The 25,701-nt window shown below is 32.1% G+C and overlaps 2 protein-coding genes and 1 non-coding gene across 3 annotated transcripts; 1 reads left to right on the forward strand and 2 right to left on the reverse strand.

Annotated features, from left to right (window-relative positions):
* Positions 1-3,135: 3,135 nt before the first annotated feature.
* On the forward strand, positions 3,136-6,103 carry ATNTT2 (TLC ATP/ADP transporter). The gene is made up of 5 exons (XM_079023507.1): positions 3,136-4,060; positions 4,409-4,663; positions 4,763-4,906; positions 5,040-5,387; positions 5,480-6,103. The coding sequence occupies exons 1-5, from the start codon at positions 3,272-3,274 to the stop codon at positions 5,825-5,827; spliced, it is 1,884 nt and encodes a 627-aa protein (XP_078879633.1). The 5' UTR covers positions 3,136-3,271; the 3' UTR covers positions 5,828-6,103.
* Positions 6,104-6,263: 160 nt separating this feature from the next.
* On the reverse strand, positions 6,264-6,345 carry TRNAS-CGA (transfer RNA serine (anticodon CGA)). The gene has a single exon. It is a non-coding gene; the product is annotated as a tRNA-Ser (tRNA).
* A 2,582-nt stretch (positions 6,346-8,927) lies between these two features.
* Positions 8,928-12,297, reverse strand: LOC145085330 (trichohyalin). The gene is made up of 6 exons (XM_079023508.1): positions 12,033-12,297; positions 11,420-11,535; positions 11,199-11,317; positions 10,957-11,119; positions 10,379-10,870; positions 8,928-10,292 (listed from the first exon to the last, which is right to left on the reverse strand). The coding sequence occupies exons 1-6, from the start codon at positions 12,195-12,197 to the stop codon at positions 9,131-9,133; spliced, it is 2,217 nt and encodes a 738-aa protein (XP_078879634.1). The 5' UTR covers positions 12,198-12,297; the 3' UTR covers positions 8,928-9,130.
* Positions 12,298-25,701: the final 13,404 nt, after the last annotated feature.

Consider the following 25,701-nt stretch of genomic DNA (forward strand, 5'->3'; position numbering starts at 1 on the left):
TTTAGCTAAAAGAAAAAAAATCTTTCTAGTCAAAAATAATATACAAAACTTAATAAAGCATATCTTATGATACATTATATTACTTGCTATTGAAAATTATTATTTCCAATAATTAATAATAATTTCCAATTAATCATAAGAGTTTATGAATATTTATTAAAATCAATTTCTAATAAATAGACAATATCAAGATAGATTTATACAAGGGTGTTATACAATTCAACATATATATATATATATATATATATATATATAGAGAGAGAGAGAGAGAGAGAGAGAGAGAGAGGTAGGTTCAAATGTTTTTCACATCTATTGTGTGGTAGAATGCACCAATAGGAATTTAGTATTAATTATATGTATATTAAATGCAATCCATAATTATAACTCATTTTTATGGAAACTAATTAAATCCGTCATTAATGTCAACAATAATATTCTTTCAGAATGAATTCATATCTAGAAGAATGAGAGTATATTCTAGTGGAATACACTCTTGTTTATCATATTCCATGCAACTTTGTTGTAGTATAAGCGAGTGAGTCCTGAAACAAAATACGAACTCATATATAAACACCTAGATGCGAATTCATTCTAAAAGAATGTTATTTTTGAGATTAATGACGGATTTAATATACATATAATTATGGAAATAATTTAATACCTATATTTATTTAATTAAATAATTATTTAATTTACTAAATTCTTATTGGCGCATTCTAGCACACAATAAATGTAAGAAACAAAATAACCTAGCCATATATATATATATATATATATATATATATATATATATATATATATATATATATATATATATATAGAATGCGCCAATAAGAATTTAGTAAATTAAATAATTATTTAATTAAATAAATATAGGTATTAAACTATTTCCATAATTATATGTATATTAAATCCGTCATTAATCTCAAAAATAACATTTTTTCAGAATATATATATATATATATATATATATATATATATATATATATATATATATATATATATATATATATATATATATGGAAGGGATATATGGAAAACAAAAAACCCTAAAAATCATAAAAATACATAAAAAAATACTTAAAGATCACAATTTTTTACTTTATATTTTTAAAAATCGCAGCCTTTTTTATAAATTCGCTGAAAAAAAATTAAAAAATCAATGTTTTATTTTTTATTTAGTTTATTTTTTTATTTTTTATTTTTTTGGTTTTTTTTTCAAAAAAGTTTCAACGAATTTATATAAAAAGGTGTGGTTTTAAAGAATATAAAGTAAAAAAAAAAAGATTTGTGATCTGTAAATATTTTTTTTATGTATTTTTATGATTTTTAGGGTTTTCTTTAAGGTTTTTTGTTTTCCATAAAACCTAAACTTCTTTCTCTCTCTTTCTTTCTCTCTCTCTCTCTCTCTCTCTCTCTCTCTATATATATATATATATATATATATATATATATATATATATATAATAAAACAAAACTCTTAAGATAAAAAACAGTCCATTTACCTAAAAATAAAACTTTATGTTATGAAAATAATTACTTTCAAATTGGCAATAAGCATTGTTTATGATTTTAAAAGCTTTGATTTTTCCCCTAGAGATGGAACTTTTAAAGTAGAACAAAATATGGTTTCTAACTAGATTCCTTTAAACTCTATAAATGGATTTAGACCACTTTTACAGTTTTACCCCGCATTTAGACCACAATTATGAATATGAATTTCATGAAGTCTCTTATATTGTTAGACATTGTAATCGAGATTCATAATATAATGTTAACATTTAACTGTTGAAGGGCCTCAATAAGTGCTACAAATATTTGGATCTTAAAGGTGTACACATTGCCTCATAAAATGGTTAAATCGATATTGACTATACAATTATCATATTTTTTTTTTGGAAACGACAAATATATTAAAAATAAAAGGCTACATGATTAGCAAATAGTTAAATCAAGATTTTGTTTGCGATAATGAAGTAGATTGTCGTGATTAAAAAAAGATATACTTGTCAACCGACAAATACGAATATAAATTCACAATTTAAATGAAACATGAGAGTTTTGCTAATTACAGATTTGACGTACAATGTAAATAACAAAACATAGAACTAAAAATGATAGATTAAGGCAATTAATTAAATACTTTTGCTTCATTGATCCATTTTCTAGAAAAAAACATAATTGGATATCATTGCTTCAATTTAGATAGAAGGATATTAGTGAACGAATTTAAAACATCTAATTGCCGGATTAAAATTTGTGGATGCTCGGTTGCTCTTTATGTCCACGGACTATATTTAGGACATAATCCGGTACAAAAAAGATTGCAAAAGTCCGAAACAATCACTTCACTGTCAAAACCTGAAAAGTTAGAAAACATCTTGAGAAAACGAGAAAAATGACACTTCCCCAATCAATTATATGTTAATGAACTGCATATTTTATACATAATGGTTAACAATTTAGTAAAAAATTGATCAAGCGATGAATAGTTACCTGCTGTGGTACCATGTTCGGCAATATGGTTAAGATGTAGATTTTCCTAAAGATTGCTTAATGTTCAAAAATTGCACGACTGCCCTTTCGACGTATACAACTATCCAGAAGTTACAAATTACTTTAAAAAAAAAATCTGAAAAACCTAATTCTCTTTCAAGAATTACAAAAAATGTATAGAGAAATATAAAGAACCGTAAATTATTCAATGCATTCAATATTTTTTATTTTATGTAATATTGGAACATTGGAACCGTAAATTCGCGATCTCTATGAATGTTTGTAATATTAATATTAATATTAATATTAATAATAATCAAAATGCGGTTACCTTGATAATATTTAGTGAAGATAAATGTTAAAATAACTTCAAGACAAAATTATAAAATCTCTAATATATATGACACCAAAAACTCAATTACTGCAAAGATAATTTGTGTCAGTAAAATCAATTAAACTAAACAATCTGAACCATCAAAAAGACGATTTAACGACCAAGATTCCTTCCAAAACTCTAAATCAGAATTATCAAAATAGATTGAATTGATTATTTTATTACTAGAAGCTCGGAATAAATCCGATTTCCAAATTCTGCAATGCCATTTTTGTCTTGTTTCTAAGCAAAGGTTTTAGGTTTTTACATAAACCTTTTTGTTAAAGCAATTTGCAGCTTCCTCACGTTATCTTCCTTCACATCTCCCTCTTTTCTAAATCCCATTTCTTATCTTTTCAGTTTCTTGAATTCAAGAACTGAGAAAGAGAGAGAGGTGTGGAGATGGAAGCTGTCATTCAAACAAAAGGCCTTCTATCCCTTCCTTCAAATCCACAAACCAGAGCTTTTCTTAACAAACCATCACCACACCAATCTCTTAGACAACGATTCCACCTCTCAAATCCCTTAAAACCCAAATCCACAAATGGGTTTTCCTTAAATGTCGATGGGTGTAAAAAGTTTCAAGGGTTTGCTGCTACAAACCCTGGTTTGTTTAGTGCCTCAAAACCCAAACTTTTGCATGTCTGTAAAGCTTCCGCCGCCGCCGCGCCCCTCCCCGGCGGCGCAGGCTATGGCGACGTAGAAACCCCAAAGTTTATGGGTATTGAAGTCCTGACCCTAAAAAAGATTGTACCTTTAGGGTTAATGTTCTTCTGTATTCTTTTCAATTACACAATCCTTAGAGATACAAAAGATGTATTAGTGGTAACAGCCCAGGGTTCAAGTGCTGAAATTATACCCTTTTTGAAAACCTGGGTTAATTTGCCAATGGCAATTGGGTTTATGCTGTTGTATACAAAATTGGCTAATGTTTTATCAAAGAAAGCTCTTTTCTATACTGTAATTCTTCCATTCATCGCGTTTTTTGGGGCTTTCGGATTCGTTTTGTACCCTCTTAGCGGTTATGTTCACCCCACAGCACTTGCTGATAGGCTTCTTGAGTTCTTGGGTCCGCGGTTTCTCGGACCTCTTGCCATTATGAGGATATGGAGTTTCTGTTTGTTTTATGTCATGGCTGAGCTCTGGGGAAGTGTCGTCGTTTCGGTTTTGTTTTGGGGGTTTGCTAATCAGGTATAACGCTTCTTCTTCTTTTCCCCACCAGTTTTAAGCTTATCTTGTTGATATTGAATTTTGTTCTCGAGATTGGATTGTAATTTGGTTATTACACCATAAACTTGTTGTTTTTCATGATATAAGTGGATAAGCACGAAATGGGTGTCTTATCTTTTGCATTCAACATTTTGATTTCCTTCAAATGTATTTGTATACACAAACACCCACACATATATAAACATATACATGTCTCCATAGACGTATATGTATATGCGTGAGTATACACAAAGTGATGTCTATATAGATATGTATATGTATCAATCTATACGCATATGTGTATGATGTATGATGTATATGTGTATGTAGATAACAACAGTTGACGAAGCGAAAAAGTTCTATCCTCTATTTGGGCTTGGAGCGAATGTTGCATTGATATTCTCGGGGAGAACCGTTAAGTACTTTTCAAATATGAGGAAACATTTGGGTCCAGGAGTCGATGGATGGGCAATTTCATTAAAATACATGATGAGTATTGTGGTGTTAATGGGTTTTGCCATTTGTGGTCTTTATTGGTGGGTTAATACATTCGTTCCTCTTCCTACCCGTAGCAAGAAGAAAAAGGTAACATCTCAAGTTGATAAAAAATTTACTTATATCGAGTTTTGTGTCTTTTTTTTTTGTTTTTTTGCTAAAAGTAAAGCTTGAATGAACGTATTGTAGGAGAAGCCAAACATGACCACAATGGAGAGTTTGAAATTCTTGGCTTCATCGCCTTACATCAGGGATTTAGCCACTTTGGTTGTAGCATATGGAATTAGTATTAATCTTGTTGAGGTTACATGGAAATCAAAGCTCAAGGCACAGGTAAAACATTAAAAAAAAAAACTTTTTAAAAATACCCTTTATAGTTATTAGCTTTTTGCAAATTTGTCTTACATGTTTTTTGTTACAATATAACTTAATAAGTTATACTATTAAACAATTATTTATATTGCAGTTCCCAAGTCCAAACGAGTATTCTTCCTTCATGGGCGACTTTTCAACAGCAACTGGAATAGCAACATTCACAATGATGTTATTAAGTCAATGGATATTCAACAAATACGGTTGGGGAGTGGCTGCTAAAATCACACCCACAGTTCTACTTTTAACCGGGGTTGGGTTCTTTTCTTTGATTTTGTTCGGTGATCCTCTGGGACCCGGTCTTATGAAGTTTGGGATCACTCCACTTTTAGCAGCTGTCTATGTTGGTGCATTACAAAACATATTTAGTAAAAGTGCAAAATACAGTTTGTTTGATCCTTGCAAGGAAATGGCATATATACCCTTGGATGAAGACACCAAGGTTTGAATTTGAATTCGAATCTAAACTTATTGTTTGTTTAAATCGGGAGGAGCTTTAACTTTAATTGACCCTTTTATATTTTAAAATTTCAGGTTAAAGGAAAGGCAGCTATAGATGTGGTGTGCAATCCATTAGGGAAATCAGGAGGAGCTTTGATTCAGCAGTTTATGATTTTGACTTTTGGATCACTTGCAAACTCGACACCATATCTTGGTGGAGTGCTTCTGGTTATTGTGGTGGCATGGTTAGGGGCAGCAAAGTCATTAGACACACAGTTTACAGCTTTGAGACAAGAGGAAGAGCTCGAGAAGGAGATGGAGCGGGCAGCGGTCAAGATCCAGATTGTTTCATCGGATGTGGACACGAATGAGAACGGGCAGCTGGTCAGTGATTCGGGCAGCAGTAACTCGGGGGAATCCTCGTTTCCAAGGAATGATTGAATTGAATTGAATTGAATTGAAGATGTTGGTTGTTATAGGAGGGGTTTTAGAGTTTGGATACACAGGTAAAGCTGGAAACTTTGGGATGTTTTTTCTAGGGTTTTCTTGTTCTTGTTTTTGAGTAGAATAATCAGAGCAAATCCAGGAATGCTGCTGCTGACTTTTGGAAGTCTTTGATGTTTTTTTGTAAGGTTTGTGTCTGTTCGCAGGCAAATCTTTGTAGAAACGACATTTTAATGTTGTTAATGTGATGAAATGTATTTGTTTTTTGTTTAATCCACTTTTTGCTATGTTGAGATTGCAGAGTGCTTGGATACGCTCTAACAATGGAACAAATGCTTTTAATGTGATAAAATATATTGTTATTTTTCCTCTTCGTCGGTCTAAATAATACGTATCATAATTCGTAATGACATAGGAAAAAAAAAACAAAAGACGTCAACAGCAGGATTCGAACCTGCGCAGGCAAAGCCCAACAGATTTCGAGTCTGTCTCCTTAACCACTCGGACATGTTGACGTTGTGTTTGTAGTCTCCCACCTAAATATATATAATCATTTAGTTAGAGAGCAAAACAAAACTAAGAAAGTTTTTAACTTTTTAGGTAGCGTTTTAAATAATGTGAACCTTGAACTGGATCCTGATAGCTTGAAGACTCTATTTTATTTTTTATTTTTTATTTTGAATTCGATTTAAGAACTTGAATAGAAAAAAATATATCTATTAAAGGTATGTGCAACATGGCAAACTCGATTTGAAAGCTGGAATAACATGAAATAACATCTAATAACATGAAAATACATATAAAACTATATTAAATTAATCAAGTTTTGATCGAGTTCAATAAAAAAATATTAACAATAATGCTCGATACGATTTATATTCTTTAGGGGCCGACTCATTTATGTTCAAACATACTATTTGGTACTAAAAGTCTAAAACTCAATAAAAGCCCAAAATCAGTTTTGGTCCTAAATTGTTGGGCTTGATTTGTTTGTCCATTCATCTTCTATTTATTATTGTTTTTTGACAAAATTGTAAAAATGGTTCATATGATATGCATTTTTTTGAGGTTTTAATCCAAACAATGACTTTTTTGGATTCATGGTCCTTTTAAGCTAGTTTCGTTGTAGATTTGGTCCCTCGGTAAACTGAAATGACTGTAATGCCCTTCTGATTTATTTTTTTATGTTTTTTTCTATTTAATTTAAATAAAAAAGAAAATAATTAATTAATTTGGGCCCACCACCTCTCTCTCTCTCTCTCTCTCTCTCTCTCTCTCTCTTCTTCATTTTTATGGTCGAAACACCACTGGAGGTGGGTGCATTTTCGGTAACCACCAAGAACAACAACCCCCCCCCCCCCCCCTCCCCCCTTGTGAAATCAAGCAATTACCGAACACCACTCTACACCAAACTGTTGCTACTACTTTTCTTCTATGGATTGCTATCGGCAACGAGGCAAAAGAACAAAGAAAGGCTCGTCGGAGATCGACAACCCTTCCCCTCTCCTGTGTATTTTTACTCCCAGATCAGAGGTTGCTGGAAACAACCCCTCACCACCATTGCCTTCATTTTCTCCTTCTTCGTGTTTACCAACAGATGGTAGAGTGACAACCAAGAGCTGTCGGAGCCGCCCTCGTTGATGAAGCAACCGATGACAGCCTCCCTCTTTCCTCCATTATTGTTGTCGATTAAAATAACAATCCAAACACCCCTTTGTGAGTTTCTTCTACCCTCAGACGCTGGATCAGCCCTGATATTGGCCAAATCAAAGTTGAAGGCTGCCGGAAATCGACCACCCCTTCTCGCGATAGCCAGCCACCGTCGGAGTTCCCTAGCGACTTTGACTGCTCGTTCCTCTCCCGAACAGAGCGATTTGATTTAGGATCAATTCTTCCTCTTGTAGCCATTTAACAAATGGGTTTCTTGAAAATGGTATAGGTAAAATGTGTTTGTTTATCATAGGAACCAGGAAATCGCCACAAACTCGCTTTTTGAGTGTTCTTAAACCGATCAAAGCTGCCTGAAACTCATTGGAAATTGGTTTCTTTGGCAAACAGTGGTGGCGAGGGATGAGAGAGCGGCTGAGAATTCAATTTGTTTTTTTGGTTAAAATAAGAATATGGAGAGAGAGAGAGAGAGAGAGAGAGAGATTATTTTTTAATTGTTAAAATAAATAAATAAATATTAAATTTTAAAAAATGAAAGAAAAATGAAAAACAAATACCCCAAGGGTATTATAGTCATTTCAATTTTCGGAGGGACTATTTTTGCATACAAACTAGTCCAAAAGGACCGCGAATCCAAAAAAATCGTGGTTTAGACTAAAACCCCAAAAAAATGCATACCACAGGGACCATTTTTGCAAATTTGTCTTGTTTCTTTATTCATGCATTTTTATATGGTTTTATTGATGATCTTGTTAGAAGATTGATTTAAAGGTAAAATCGGTGTAAGATTGTATGATCTTTAATAAGATCGTAAAACATATGTTAAGTTCATAGCATCATGGTGAATAAAATTGTTAATAATTATTATATATTTTAAAAAAACCATCAATAAAATGACATTTTCTTTGTCCTTTTTTATTGAGAATTGTTTTTTCCCTAAAGAAACATGTTAAATTATTTATATATCTTAATGAATGAAAAAACAAACAAAATTGATATTTAGATTTTGCCATATTCATTAGATCTTTTTTTTAATTCCCAAAGAAACATTTTTAAATAGTTAAAGTTATAGTTTTCGTTCTAAAATTCATCATTCATCTTCTAATTTTCTATGAATGTGAGCGAATAAATGTAGTTGGTCATATGGTTTTTACTTTTTACTATGTTACATATTTATATCCTATGTTAGGAACTTGGATCTAGGATCGTTTGAAACTAGATGTTTAAGTTGAAATATTTATATAAATGTATTTATAACTTTCATTTGATATAAATAAATCATTGTTCACACGGAACAAAATAGCTCATAGTAGTAAGATTTTTCAATCCCACAAAATAGCTATAGTAGTAAGATATTGATCATGACAACTTATTTCTAACCGTGTATAATTGAAATCCAAAATGACAACTTATTTCTAACATTGTATAATTGAAATCCAAAATAGTAATGATATTGAAAGAATTAACCCCTTTTACAGAATAAAATTTTCTGCATCCTCTTCGATTTAGAATATGCACACACACAAACCAAGCATGACAAGACAACGAATCACACACACATAATAGTTCACTCACTTATTCACCGTAAAAAAAAAGACCAACACACTATACTTGCAACTAAAAGTTGCAAAACTACATCTTTACTACTTTCTTGATCACCTTATAAGAAGACTTGATAAAATTACCATTTACCCCACGGTTTTCCACATCCTCATCATCACCCATCACAGCCGGCTTCCTTCTAATGCAATCCACACCTTTTTTCATGCCCAAAATTATCGATGGTGAAGATGGAATCCTTCTCAAAACCCTAGCACTCTCACTCCTTGCAATATCCTTAAATTTCCCAATTTTTTCACTTCTTTCCTTCACTTCAAAACTCTTCCTTCTACTAACCGATTTCTCACATTCCATTTCACCAACACTACTTTTCCTTATGTAAGGAGGATTCCTCAAGGCTGTTTTTGTATCTTCTTCTTCAACACTACTTTTCCTTACGTAAGGAGGATTCTTAATCAAGGCTGTTCTTTTTGTATCTTCTTCAACACTTTCAGTTGCCTCATTTTTCAAGGTTTCTTTTTGGGGATACTTTAAATTCATCTTTCTTATGATTTCATCTGTCTTGTTACCATTTGAAGCATTTGAAGTGTTAATGTGAATGTTGTCATGAGTACTAGTACCACCCTCTTCTTCCAATAGTATTTGAAGCCATTTTTCAACGTTACCCTTTCCACGTTGCTTTCTTTTCTCTTCATCTTCATCTTCCTCTTCTTTTACTAACTCTTCTTCATCATCATCATCAACTGGAAACCTAATGTCATACGAGACTCCATTCTCGTCTAGTCTCAATCTTTCCATCTTTTTGCCATTATCAATGTCGATGTCATCTATAGGTTCTTCATTTCTTTCTATCTCTGCTTCAGACTCTTTATGCTCCTCTTCCAAAAACACCCTTAATTGCTTGTGTTCAGAGTTAGATCCTGGCAAGTATAAAACAGTGTTGTCATCTTTTTCTTGAAGTAAAGCTAAATCTTGAAGTGGTTCTTGGCTTTCTTTGCTTTCGGGCTGTTGATATAACACCATTTTATCATCTTTCCCATCATCCATTCTTGATCTTTTCCTTGTTTGTTCCAATTCGGGTCTGATTTGTTTCTCTAATTCATCTCTATGCTTAAATTTCTTGTGAAGCTCTCTTTCTGATGAGTCACAAATGGCTTTCTGAGCTTCAAGCCTAGCCATGAGTGAATTACTTGCTGCTTGATTCAACCTCACTTGTTCTTTATAAACAACACTCCTGAAACAAAAAAAAAAGTGTTCTTTAGCAATTAATTATCTTGTTTCAAACATGAATTTATAATGTCATTGAGGTTATTTTCTTACTGATGCATAGCGTCTCTTATCATCTTTTCTAGCATTGATTTATATGAAGCTTGTGCTTCTGCTAAACGCCGACATTTTTCTGCACGCCTTCTTTTCTTGATTAACACCAATTCAAGATCTTGGATTGAAGTTCTTTCTTCTTCATTCTTTTGTTTCAATTCCATTACTTCTTCATCTAGTTTCTCAATTTCTTTCTGCTTCTTGACTGTTTCTTCATTCTGTCTCAGTGAATCTCTAGCAATGACAATAGCTTGATAAGGGTTCATCACCATTTCTGGATTTTCATTTTCTTTTGACATATTCGATCTTGATTTTCTTGCAGCTGTCATAATGTTGGATTCCTTTCTGGATACAACAATGGCAGCTGGAGCAAGACCCAATTTCTTCTGTGATTCGTTAAAAGGTTGTGGAAAACAATGTGAATCAACTGTTTGTGTAGAATTAAGTTCTTCACTTTCGCCATTACTAAACAGTAGATAAAACCCCCTCTGCCTGTCAATTTGAAGGAAAGACTTAAACATAATCCCCATAAATGCACATCTATAAGAGAAAGTAACTAAGGTTTATAAATGACTTACCTAAAATCTGAGTTTGAAGAAGCAAATATTGACAAGAACTGGTTGACTGATATACCCACTTGAAGATCCCACCATGGAACTAAAAACTCGAGCTTGTGATGCTTCTTCTTGCATACTTGCCATTGTAATAACCTTAGATTACTTGAAACAGTCAATCCTCCTCCTGTAATCAACCAAGAGATCAGAAAATGTACATGGAAGTTCATTTGATTTGTATATATACATCATATAGAGATGATTACTTGAGCAAGGGAACCAATGATCAATATCCCAAGCAAGAGGAGAAGCAGAATCAGCATGGAAATAAAGAACATTGCCATAGGAGTCCACTCTGAAAGACTCGGGATCAAAACCAGCATTCCTGAAATGTTAAGACATTGTTAAAGCAAAACCCTTTTGTATTTGATAAGGAATAAGTTATTGAAATAGAAAAAGGTAAATAGAGCAAAGAGGCATTCATTACCCAAGATGGTTGAGTTGCTTCCATAGTAGGTTCACAAAAATCTTTGGTTTTGCAGAAGGTTTTGCTTTCAGATCTATAATTGGAAACAACTCATCTAGCTCCTTGGCTCTCAAAGCCTATAAAAATAGGATGCATAAGATTTTCGTATCAATTATAATGACAAGTAAAGTGATGCAACAGACTTCTTTACACTTTCTCAATCAAGAAAACTGATTCTAGGAATTCACATGTTACAATTTTGAAGATTGGGGTTGTTGTGGGATAAATTTGGACACAAGTAAATGATGGGGTTGACAAGAACAATTGAACAAAAAGCATCTAACTTTTAGCTTCTTCATTTTTTTCATGGTTAGTAACTAAAATGCATAGATGATTAATTTTGAAAACGATATGTTTAAGAGCAATCTAGTTTATATCAATTGGTATTGTTAACTGAGCAAACGATAAGAATCTAACAATAAATCAGGTTAACCTAAAGTTTTTAAAAAATTGAACAGGAAACCAAACGTTAAACCTGAATTTTCAAATCAAGGATTAAGGGGTTTGAGATCATGAATTAGAAAATCCTGATTAGGGTACTTTTATTAGTTATGAGTACACATACGAGATTTACCTGGTGCGATTGGAGAGCAAATGGAGTGAAAGTAAAAGGAGGTCCATGGGAGTAGGGACCAAAACCTCGATCTCGACAGAGCTTAGCATAAGCTTTCGGGTAGCCTAGGCCATCATCGACTCTCAGCTCTTCTGCACTAAACATCAAATCATCTGCCATTTCCATTCCTCCTCCTTCTTCGTAGAGCTTTCTGAAAAAAATACAGAGAGATAATGGAATGGGGGTGTTTTGTTGAGGAGGATGCAACGGTCGAATGAGGGGCCACCGACGTAGTAATGACGAAGCAGTGTTTGGCGTTAGGTTTTTCAAATTGAATATGGGGTTGCCACGTTGGCAAGCGTAACGGCTCCATTACATTAGGAATAATTATTACGCCAAAGACCAAATGCCATTGAATTTGGTGAGTTCAAAACTTCAAATAATTAGTCTGTATTTAAATTTTACAGGAGGATATGATATTAAATAATTAAAATTAGAGAAATATGTATAATGCTGTTCAAAATATATATATATATATATATATATATATATATATATATATATATATATATATATATATATATATATATATATATATATATATAGAATGCATAACTTTAGACGTGATTATGGTGTCTTAAATTAGAATAATAAAATAATAAGTTCATTGTGTTTTTAAGTTATTTAAAAAGCTAATATACCAACAATTAAAAGTAAACTTTTGTGAAAAAGATACAAATCTTTTACTCTTATGCATTTATTTTATATTTGAGTTCGATTTTAAGAAGAGTTAAATAATCTTAAGTAGTAATAATTTATTTTAACTAATGTTAGTTTGTCCTAAGACATTTATTTTAAGTAAGCTCATCCTAAAGCTATTTGGAGTAGATTGCACGCCACCAATCAGGGTCGGTCCAGACTGTGGGCAATCCTAGCGAACGCCTAGGACCCATGTTTCAGGGGCCCAAAATTTTTGGGTTGTGTAGTGTGTGTTTGTGTGTGTGTGTGTGTATATATATATATATATATATATATATATATATATATATATATATATATATATATATTATCTAAATGATTTTTAGGGTCTAAAATTGGTTCAAACTCAAACTAGCTTTAAAGATAAACAATTTGGATTGCTTGTTATTGCTAATTGAATGCGTTTATATTAAAAAATAAATGATATTTTTTTGAATCTTTAATATATTTGTTTTTAAGAGGCATTTTTTTTTTCTTTTCAACTCGGGTCCATATAAATTTGGACCGGCCCCGCATAACATATTAGAGCACTATGACTATAGTATGACCCAAGTATGGCGGTTAAAATTGGTTTGTATTTGGATGGGTAATATTGTTTATATTTTTCAAAGTACAATAACAAATGAAAATAGGATATCATAAAAAACAAATCAATTTTAGTATGTTGTTATTTTCTGCATGACCGACCTAACCAGCTAAAGAAATGAATAGTTCCACCCTTAATACAAGTACACTTATCCAAAATGCAGGAGAATACAATTTTATTATGCAAAAAAAAAAAAAAAAAAACCCAATAAGGGCATCTATGCAAACCCATTTTTAACGGATGGAAGTCTCTTAGCAATGCCAGCTCCACAATGGCGCAATGGATATGTGTATGGACCCTGTTCTTTTAATAATATTATTAGAGCATCTAATTAGATTAGATGTGGGCAATAAGGTGTAACAACAAGATATGCCACCTTACATGTCATATAAGCAAGTGGTGTGTGGAAATGGGCAACAAGATGCAACACCAACTTTTTGAAAATAAATATATTTTCTTTTTTTATTTTTTTTCCGAAATTGTTTTTTTTTTTTTTTATACTTTTTTGTTTTTTTTTTCTTTTTGCATTTTTTTAATCATTAACATGAATATATTTTTATAAAAAATAAAATTTTAAAAACAAAAAAAGACATAATATTTAAAATCTAAAATTACGATTACAATTAAAAAAAACATAATTTTAAACCTAATATTATAACTAAAACTAGATTATGACCCGCGTTAAACGCGGGAAACGCATAAATAAAATATAAATGTATATAGATATTGCAGAATAATTATAAAAAAATCAGAGTTATTGATATTATTGAAATGTGTATAAAATACACTGAGGTTGGTAAATATATATAGTCGTTGAAGGACCTCTTTGTAGACAATATTTTTTGTTTTATTAGTTGAACGACCTTCATCGCCACAAAGTACCTTCAAATTTTTTTTACTTGTGACACCGGAAACAGCTACATATAGTTAACCATGCACAAAACGGGTCTACGCAAGTATAATCTAACGTTTGACAATGTACTTTCAAAATACATTGTTATTTTATGGTTATATTGCGAAATAGAATTGTTTATTTTAAAAAATAGCAACTTATTTATGTTTATTTGAAATGAACCACATAACCCCCCCTCCCCCCCCACACACACACATACAATATTAAATATAAAAAAAACTCTAACAAAGAAATATAAAAACATTTATGCTTGCTCGATTTAGATATTGCCTATAACTCACTGAAAATGTCAAAATACATAATTGGCATACAACTTACTTGTTATTATGAGACGAATTAAACAATTTAAACAAATGATGATTTATTATTTTTATTTTATGACAATGATAAAATAATAGAAAAATGAATGCTTACTTCAAGACATTTGCGGACGTTTGAGTAAGGTCTATGGTCTTAACTGTTGAATATTCATATCTTTCACATATATCTATTAAATGGTTATTCAAGATGAATTAAAAGTTCATTGCTATTTCTTGCCAATTTAGAAGTATGTTTCGACCACTTTTGCATCAGATAAAAAACATATAGGTTCTTTTAGTATTACTGCAATCCTACTTTCATATAAAATTACTTTTTTCGCATCAGACCAAACTCGGTGTTTTTAAGCATTATTATCATCCTATATTATACATTCTTGATAGTTTTTAAAAGTTAGTTGCAATTTCTCATTTCTTTTTAAAAGTTCGTTGTTATTTCTTGTTGCTTTTATAAATAAGTTTTAGACTATTTTTTTTGTATCAAACCAAATTTGAAGGTTATTTTTGCATTATTATTATAGTATATGTTACATTTTATTTTTATTATTTGAATATAGTTTTTGTAGTTCAAAACCGATACGAATATAAAAATAATGACTACATATTAATCGACTCTCTATAACGTATAATTAAAAATCAAGACACTATAATCATAATTTATTGATGTTAGTTAATATGTAATTTATTTGGGGATGAGGTTAGTTTTTGGTTACTTATTTGGGAAGTATAATATGTATTATACATTACAAGTGTTTATCTTTTAAATTTAGCATTTGTTACTTTAGAATTTTATTTTGGATTGAAATAACCATGATCATCCCATATTTAGTATTTTTCTTTTCTTGCACCTTTACTTCCTACTGACTTTCATTCACTAAAACAAGATTTAACATTTAAAAAAAAACAGATATTAACAATAAACTATTAAACTCAATGGATATGCTAAAAGAGACATGAGACTTGCCTTTTGTGAGATTAATAATACCAAATTGAATAACTTTCTGCAAAATAATTTAAGAACCGAAGAAAACCTGATTGCCCAAATATCTAATATCATTATTTAAGTCATAACCTGTTATATGCCGACAAAATTGAAAATTTCAGCCAAAACTCTGTTACATGCCATCAAAGTTGAAAAAAAATCCTTTAAAGTTAAATGATGTTATTAATTTAAAAAATTATCTTTCACTTTTTGTTGGATGTATTTTTTTGCTGACAAGAACAATTATCAGTCCAAACATAATCCGTAAAAATTAACCATCATGGCCAAATCATAGATTGCTTCATCAACAAAATAGAATGCCACGGTCGTAAATGATAATCCAGTTAGAACATCTTTTTCTAAAAGATCAAGAAATGAACAATTTTTTAAAATCTTATCATGCTGATAAAAGTCATAACAAAGTGACATAGATTGAATCGATAGTTTACAATAAATATAAAAAATGAAGCCTTATCAGAGATAGAAAAACCTGAGGATGAGACAAAAAAACATGTAACACTACAAAGTTGCAAACATAAAAAACACATGATGCTAAAAATCTAGAAAAAAAACCAAAATTTATACATGGTTGTGAGGTGAGCGTAGAGAACTTGTGTCAGATTCTTTGAGACATTTCGTCAAACACCTAAGATGTCTGTTCTAATAACATATATTTTGAATGTAACATGACAAAAAAAAATCTAATATTACAGGAAAGTATAGAAATGAACTAAATTAACATGTATTTAGATTATACAAATTATTTTAAATAATGTTCCTTCAAAAATATCTTTATTGTTGTTTCATACCTACATACAAAGTTTAATAAAAACAATGTTAATTGTAATTATGCAATTTGATTCGACAATCAAATAAAAAAAATTCTATAATACCGTAAATATGATATTCAAGGAAATAAGATTATTCCTAGTTTAGATTCTAACTTCTTAACCTACTTTTGATATGATTCATGTATTAATATTTAGAGAAATTGGTAGGAAATGATGTTGATATTAAGTCTTGTATATTGCTGTTACCGATAAAAAACTAAGTTGTAGTTTAAATTAAAAGTTATTTTTTCATGGTAATTGTGTTGCTATAAATTGTAAAAAAATCACATAGCTATTGCAGTTTGTAGAGGTTGTTGAGTATCGAGTCCAAGTTAATAGATTAAGAATTTAATATGAAAAATTATACATTTTTGTTTTGTTTGACTTAATCTAGACTGAATGACGTTAATTGATTTCATGTAAGTTGTGACAAAGAATATGAAAATATATATGAATACGTATATTTGATACGGGAACAAAAAATAATCGAAAAAAATATAAAAAAGCGAAAGAAGGTACTGACCTTCTAGTGCACAACAATGAAGGATTAAAGCAGATAATGATGATGGAAGTGGTAAACAATAAGAATGATGTTGTAGGAGAAGGTCTGAAGAAAAGCAACGATCGAAAATAAGTATGAGTCGCAAATTCAAGGATGAATCGTATATATATGTGATACTTTGAATATGATTTTTTGGTATTAATGGTTTCCTAATAAAAATGGATTTTATATTAATGGTTTGCTAATATAAACAGATTTATATTAATGGTTGATATTTAATGTCTTAATTGAAATGGTTTTCAGTAATATGTTTTTAAAGTTGACTATTTTAAAACCTTTATAACCGAAAACTCAAGATTTAAAATAGGGGGAAATTTATTAAAATTAAATACATTCTATTTCAATGGATTTAAGTTAATTTTGTTTGACAATTGGAAACGTTTATTGGAATTGAATATATTCCATTTAGGGAAGATGATGTCACCAATTTGATATAAGGGTGAAAAACATAAGATTGAAATACAATCAATAACCCAGATTGTTTCAGATGATATCATAAGATTTTTGTTTTAATATATATTAAAGATAACATAATTATTGATATGCTTATTTAATGAGTTTTTTTAAAAAGAAAAAACTAATCAGGTTTAAATTTTGAAGCCAAAAATTTTAAATAATGGAATTAAATTATGAACAATATTAATTAGGGTTAATGATGACATAGATCGTCAAAAGATGTCTTGAAGGAGATGCTTGCTTCAGTTTGTAGAGATTTGTGTGAAGCCAAAACAGAGGTGTGATAATTTGAGATGCAAGGAAGAGACAATATGCAAATTCTAAGAATACATGAGAAAAAGGAACCACCTTATGGTGCTATATTCTGTTATGAACACACAAAACATCAATTGAAGCACAACCATTGACATGAAGAAGAAGAGGATTAGGGAATTCTAGTTTAAGAGAAAAATAGAGGAGAAAGATGGAGGCGATTATTCATGTTTTTGGCCAGATTTATGGAGAAACCGATGTCTCATATATAAATAGAATGATATGCTTTAATTGATAACATAATTGATGATTTTAAAGATTCTACAATTAAATGTAATTATGCCCGAATTGTGAAATATATTTTCAAAAGTATGAATAGATTCTATAATTAAATATGAATAGATTCTATAATTAAAGATTCCATAATTTAATGTAATTGTGATTGAAATATAATTGATAAATTTAAAGATTCTATAATTAAATGTTTGAATTCTATTTTGAGAAGATGATGTCATCAATTTGATCTAATGGTGAAAATCATATGATTGAAATACAATCAAGGGCCTAGATTGCTTCATTGGTGAATTAAAGGTTCTCTTTTAATAATATTTAGAGATATCATTCAGATTACTACTAAACCACATAGCAATCCTAATTAACCTAAATATTTCTTCCTAATTTGTTCCTTCATCGCTTGTAGCACCGTCAGATCAGCAGGCGCCAAACGCCTAAACCCTCCTCGCTCGTCCGAAGAATTGACAGCTAATGTGTCATTAGTTCCCTCTCTTTTTGCTCCTGCTTCTCCCGTGTCCGTCTTTCCAAGAACTCTAAATGATGACGTTTCAACTAATTTTTTTCTTTTATTAATAAATTGTGCTCATCGAATTTCGCTCTCATTTCCGCCGCATCTTTTGCCCTCGTCTCCACCTCCTCCGCATGTCTTGCAGCGCGCCTCGCTTTGTCGCGTCCGGGCGGTCGTCGTGTTGGGGATATCTCTTGGATATCATTCGGGATCTCATCGTCGGCGGCGTTTAGGTCGATGTTAGTCCGTGCGTCCGACACGTCGACCGAGCTAGAATTGCGAGACCTTTTGGATTGAACCTCCGACGATGTAGGCGTTTTATTCACCTTTGGATCCACTCGCAACAATTCCCATGACCCATTTTCAATCTGATATTGTTCCTTAGCAGATTTGAACAAATCGAATTCGTTGGTTCCACTTTGTTGTTGTGCTTCAAGCCGGTTGTAAATACCGTTGAATTTGATGCACCGCTTAGTTATCATACCCCATTTGCTGCTCAACATGTCATTGTTGCGATACAAAATTTTCTTTAAAATAGCGTGAAACTTGTCGAGCACCGCCCCCCCCCCCCCCCCCATAAGCTCCTTTTTTCATTCCATTTCCGTGAAGTTCGTCTTTTGAAGTAGCACACCAAGCCGTCGTCAAAGTGTATTCCTCCTCCGGTGTCCACCATTGTGGAACGTCTGCATTTTCTGTTTCTACCGCTATTGATTTCTCTTTCGATTTTCCGTTCCCTTTCCCTTTCTTAATTTTTCCTGCTTCCACTTGAATTGATGGTTGTGTTGTAGGCGATGGTTGGTTGGTTGTTTATTGCATCGAACCAAAAGTAGAGAAAATATTTTGTTGTAAATTTGGGTTTTGACCAAATTGATTTTGTTGAACGTAAGGTGAGTTGGGAAATTGTAGTGGCGGTGAAGCGGGATTGAAAGCGGCGCCTTGATATGAGATTTGTGGTGAACCTTGAGACGATAAAAAGTTGAAATAATTTTTATACCCCGCAAATCCGAGAGACGAAGTTGTGTTTGAGTTTGATGATGGAGGGGGGGGTGTTTGGGTTTTGCTCAATTTTTTGAAATTTTAAGAAAATATGTGTATAAGATATAGAGAGAATATATATATATATATATATATATATATATATATATATATATATATATATATATATATATATATATATATATATAATTTTTATTTTTGAATTTGACTGTTTTCAAACGGTCTAAAGTAACAACGGTTACTTTTTTGCGCGTTACAATTCGTTTCCATGGCCATGAGAATCCACGCAACGAGCAACAAAGAGATTGGGGGGCGTTGTGCTTCTCGTCGTAATGCCGTTGAGGGGTGCCACCTCACCCGCGTTGCATCTCGTTTGGACCCGTACCGGATGCTCTTACATTAAATTCTAAGTTCAAACATTATCTATGTCGATTGATTAAATTAATTTATTATTTTATAAATATATTTGCATACTAAAATAAGCTTAACTTATTATAATTACTAAAAGAAGTTAAACGTTTGGTTGATGTTAATATATTTGCATACTAAAAGAAGCTAAACGTTTGGTTGATGTAAATGCAATAATTACTATTAGTAGTTAAAATACAATGTATTTTGTAATATAATGTTTGTAACTAAATAACTAATGTTATTATTTGGACAAGTATTAACGTTATTAATTATAAAAAAATTATATGATATATTATTAAGTTGTTGGTATGGCTTTTAGAAGGCGTACATAAATAAATGCAAAGGATGACGTGGCAGACATGAAATGAGTTTTTTATTTGCCCTAAGAAACTAACACAAGCAGTGAGCAGTAACAGTGATTTAATGACAAAAAAAATAATAATAACTTACACCATCCATTGAGAGATCAGTAGTATCGAAACATGAATGAAGCCCCATCATATATGGTGTAGGAGCATCAATAGAGTCAACGGAAGGTAGACATGCTTCACCACATAAACGATCATATCATATACCAATCCAATCAAACATCACACTATTTTTAAATAATGCAAGCCCAATCATCATGTAATGTTACTTGGTTTAGAAAATTCCTTTAGTGGTGGTTTGGGTTTGTTAAAGATATAAATCCATTTAATTCAAAATATTATGCTTTGGAAAATTCACCTAATCATAGATAGCTATATCATCATAGTACAAGCCACCTAATCATAGATAGCTATATCATCATGGTACAAGCAATTTTTAGTGCCATAATTCCGTAGGATTTTCAAAGAAAATACAAGTTTAGGTTTTAGGATTTGGGATTCTTTTTTAGGATAAAGAGGTTACCCTTGCTAAAATGCATGCACTAAAATAAAATCTTGTACAAGACAAAGAGCAAGGCTCCTGAGTTTAGGTGTAGCCTTTTCCCTTACTTTCTCTATTAAGTGGTTTTTATGCCATCAAATTAAAAGGACACATAAACATCGATGACTGATATGTAGAGGTTAATGGATTAAGTCCATTAAGATAAAAAGAAATAGCAGAAAAGACCATGGGGGCTTAAACATAGTTGCAATTACGGGATATATAAAAAGGAAAAACAAGTTAATTGACAAAATTATAAAGGGAAAAATTCAACATACTTTCATTTATTGTAGCTATTCTTCAAAGTAATAAGTAAGAAATGAAAGTAGGATACCATAACAAACAAATCAGTTTTAGTATGTAACTATTTTATGCATTTAAGCTAATTAAAAATAATTCATCATGTAAGCATGTAGAATCAGAATGTAAGGATTTTCTAATAAGCATAACTTAAACCCATTGGCCATTGGCCATTACTATCTCATCTATTGGTTGGTGAGTTTCCCAAGAACGCTTATTCGGAAAAGCTTGAGTATTACACTTGGTTGTAGTATTTTCCTGGAAAAGGAAATATGAGAGGATCATATAAGAGAATATGCAACGCAGGAGGTTAGAAAGAATTATAACATTATTCCTCCTTACTATGAAGTTATGGTAGCCTCCCAGGATTGAAGCAAAAAACTTAAGGAATATAATCCTGAAGAATAAAGGAAAGTTTTCCAAAGGGTTAGTTAGTTAGTAGCATCATCTATGGAATCAATTAACTAAAAGGGATAAATGCAATGAAATGTACTTCCATTACAACATTGTATGTTCAATCTTTTTCTAATCAAGGCAAAGATATACCTGATGGATTATGAGCATAACATAATTCCTATTGTGTACATGCAACCCTAATTGCTTTGATCTAGGTTTTTAAATTGAACATACAACATTGAATACCAAAGCAATAAACCCTAAAACTATTATACCAAATCCGAAAATCACACATGATTAGGGTTTAGATCTTTCCTCTGTTGTTATGTAGTAATAACAAGATTAATCCGTCTTGATCTTGACTTTTGAAAGCCTAGTGCCCCAAGTGTTGCACCTCTAATGAAGTCACAAACATTCAATGCAAGAGGATGACTTATGAGAGGGAAAGAAATCAGCAGGGGTTTCCCAGAAACTCATAGGGGCGAATCTCCTAGCTTAGAGGTCTATTTATAGTTGAGGCAATTAGGGTTTTAAGGTGGAAACCATAACTTCCTTGCTTAGGCCTTAAGCAATCCATGGATCCCATCTAGAAAGCTCTTGGACGAAATCTTCTTGGACTCTCCATAGATTTCGTCCAATCCCTTTCTATTAGGAATCCATAGCCCAACTAGCAACTAACAGTTAATTGCAATATCAGTCCCTTTTATTTAATTAGTCTATTTTGATCGCCAAATTAATTCCAAAATAATTTCTGATCAATACTAATTAAATAATATGATTTCCAAATAATATATTAATCTTGTAATATATTAATAGAACCACTTTGAGTACGAATTTATTATTCATATAATAAATTCTACTCTCTCTCCTCTTGTCATCCTATCAAGTTGCATGAGTGAAGACAACCCAAAACGACCATGCTCATAATCGGGTCAGGAACATACCAAAATAGTTATGAGCTTAGACACCCATCTAACAATACCCAAACCCAATTATCGTCAACTTTTTTTTTCTTACTATTATTTAAGACATTAAGTATTATACTTTGAATTACAATTTACAATAAATGGGTTGGTTTTTTAAGAAGTAATAATAGGGAGGGGGAAATGAAAGTAAAATTAGGCTGCATTATCAAAAATAGTTTTAGATGGAAAATGGATTTAATAAGTTTGAGTATTATTACTTGAGTTACACATCATGGTCGGGGGACCAAGCATTGGTGTTAAATCTTGAATACTGTTCATATGAGTTAAGGTCAACCTTCATTGAGTCTATCCAAACAACATTCAAATGGTAATTGTTACTTGACTTGAGGACAAGTTATTTTTTAGAGGGGAAAGTATTATATGGTTAGAATCTAAAGTTCTGGAACAAATAACTACATTAGACCGAATGCCTAAAGAAATACCGACTTCATAACTAACCATTTGAGTATTTTAGTAACCGATATGTTCATGGAGTCCAAATGAAGTACAAACACCCCGGTATGTAAGAAGTCATGAACAACTTTCACTAATTCCACATCGATGTTTTTGGGAGAATAGCATCGAAGAGCAGGGGCATATCGATTTCCAAAAACCAGTGCAAAGTGTATAAGAGGCTCAGGATATGGAAGAGATACATGAGAAAGATTTATATGTATACATTTAATAAAGTTGAAATTACAAACTTACCAGGAAAAGGTAATTCAATAGTTATGTGTTTCACCTTACCTTAAACAATTTTATTCTATCCAATGCTCCTTCATGATTACCCCACACAATTTTCTTCTACAAGAGGTTGTCACTTAGACTAAATAATACCCCTCGAGATGTTTTGAAATTGACTTATTATAGGATCTTGATCCAAAATCGATAAAGGTTATTGCCATATTCAAAATTGTTTTCTCTATGTTTATGCTCAGAAGGAAATATCTACTTCTAATCAGAAATAAAGTAAAAGGATAGAAAGTATGGTACCTCTTCTTGTTCCAAGAGTTGATCTTCTATCAAGAAATCTACAACTTTTGAATCCAAAAAGCAATTAGTGACCCTCCGAAATTTATCGGCTAAACCTGCAACGACAAATGAAAGAAACATAATATCCAAGAATAGACTTTTAATATTAGAGTTCTTGACTGGTATCTTCTAGAAAACTGGAATTCCAACACAAACCACATTACAAAACTATCAATCTCCAACATAAGAAAATATGCTAGAAGAAGACTTATTTATGGTGAAAGAATCAGGCTTGTATAGTCATGATTTTGGTTAATATGTATATGCCCGTTACCATTAATTTCAAGAACACAAGTACAGAAAAGTATGGAGGTTTGGGGAGGTCAAAAAGCACAATGTTTGTTCTTCCTGGAGATATTCATACCTGGCCAAAAGGTACTGAGTACAGATTACAAATGATTACGTTCATATCATTCCTGTTTTCAGAAAAAAAAAATCAAAATTGAGTATTCAATATACACCAATTCAACCAAGATTTAATAAAATCTTGGATTACAACAACAGACTAGGGTTAGAATCGAAATAAAATCTTGGATGTCAAGAACATCGACAAACTTACACGAGATTGCAGCAACTTCGTGCCAAATAAGTGGATTCATTGGTCCTCGCTCTTGCATATACAAAAATTAGGGTTAGAATCAAAATAAAATCACACAAATTTAGGATATTTTGTGTGGTTTCTACTTCCATAGTTAACACGCTATCCACTGCCCACCAACTGATTCATCTTAGTAGGCGTCTGATTATCCATCTACCTTTGACTCCACAACATATGAGGAGTAGCATCTCGAAAATCTTGCAGTAACACCTCTGCAACATCAAAATTTTTATATATCTAAGACGGTTTTGAGGGGTAGCAGAGGCTACACCTAGCTCCAAGCTATGTCCGCCACTGGAAGCGAAACATCCCAAAAATACAGTCCAAAAATTTCATTTTAAAATCATTAAGAAAACCATAGTTATGAAACATCATATAAAAATCATAAGTCGTGTATCTCAAAAATATCATAAACATCTGTCATATATATCAGAATATAAACATCCCAGACTAAACAAATGGTGTGTGTACTGCAATCATCTCGAGATCTTCCCCTTGCTACCGAAAGTACCTGAAACCACAATTGAAAACTATAAGCACGAAGCTTAGTGAGTCTCCCCAAACTACCACATACCATACACATAATCATGCTACTAGGAGATATGGGCCCCGCCCATATTCAAGGAGATACGGTCCCTACCCACACTCGGGTAACTACGAGATATGGGCCCACCCACACTCAGCTAACTATGAGATACGGGCCCTGCCCATGCTCAACTACTAAACATACATACAAGTATCACACAGACAACACGTATAGCCAACTCTATCAAATAGTCCTATACATATACTCAAATAATGCTATGAGATGCGGGCCCCGCCCACACTCCACTGGCTATGAGATACATGCCTCGCCCACACTCACATTCCTAACAACACATACTTGTATCACACAGACAACAAGTATAGCAATCCAACAATCCGAATGATATTCTATACTCAGGTAATAATGAGATACGGGCCCCGCACACACTCCGTGTTCCTATCAAGAACATACAAACTACACCGGCAAACATTGGTGCCTTCGACCTGTTCAAACCAAGAGGAAACTCACCCTGCACTGCTGAAGTCCAGTGAATAAATCCCTGATTGCTGGCTGACAGATCCCCGAACTGTCAATCATCAAAACAAAACCCAATTAACCATTTGTGTTTCAATGCATAACCATAAATCCACTCTTGGGGGTAAAATGACCATTTTACCCCTAACATAACTTGGTCCAAGACTAAGGCCCAACTCATACTCTGAAGGTCCAAAAGTCACATAATCTACCAAGGCCTAGTGGTGGTCCAGTTTTCCAAATTGGACCCAAACCCCTTACATGGGCCTTACCCTAAGGCCCATCCAAATATCATAGTCCATATACTTGCTCTCAGATGGCCCAACATGAATCCAAACACCTAAGCCCAAAAGAAAGGCCGAACTTGAAGCCGAATCATAATTAGGGTTTTCACATAAAATGACGATTAGGGTTAAGAGTTCTTACTTAACCCATTAAGGACTTAATCCATTAAGTCCATCACTCCACTAGGCCATTCATACAATGTAGTCAGACATAATTCAAAATTCTAGTCTAACAATCCAAACGTAGGTCGCGGCAAATCCCAAACTATCATTTCCAAAA

The sequence above is a fragment of the Lactuca serriola genome, chromosome 1, assembly GCF_051521515.1.
Source record: "Lactuca serriola cultivar US96UC23 chromosome 1, Lser_US96UC23_V15, whole genome shotgun sequence".
Taxonomy (NCBI): Eukaryota; Viridiplantae; Streptophyta; class Magnoliopsida; order Asterales; family Asteraceae; genus Lactuca; species Lactuca serriola.

Bases quoted from the DNA above. Each gene is read 5' to 3' on its own strand.
- ATNTT2 (XM_079023507.1), top strand. From the start codon at position 3,272: ATGGAAGCTGTCATTCAAACAAAAGGCCTTCTATCCCTTCCTTCAAAT. The intron at 4,061-4,408 runs GTATAACGCTTC...ATGTGTATGTAG, and splicing joins TTTGGGGGTTTGCTAATCAG to ATAACAACAGTTGACGAAGC. The intron at 4,907-5,039 runs GTAAAACATTAA...TTTATATTGCAG, and splicing joins AATCAAAGCTCAAGGCACAG to TTCCCAAGTCCAAACGAGTA.
- LOC145085330 (XM_079023508.1), bottom strand. From the start codon at position 12,197: ATGGAAATGGCAGATGATTTGATGTTTAGTGCAGAAGAGCTGAGAGTC. The intron at 11,536-12,032 runs GTAAATCTCGTA...CTATTTTTATAG, and splicing joins TTGCTCTCCAATCGCACCAG to GCTTTGAGAGCCAAGGAGCT. The intron at 10,293-10,378 runs GTAAGAAAATAA...TTTTTGTTTCAG, and splicing joins ATAAGAGACGCTATGCATCA to GAGTGTTGTTTATAAAGAAC.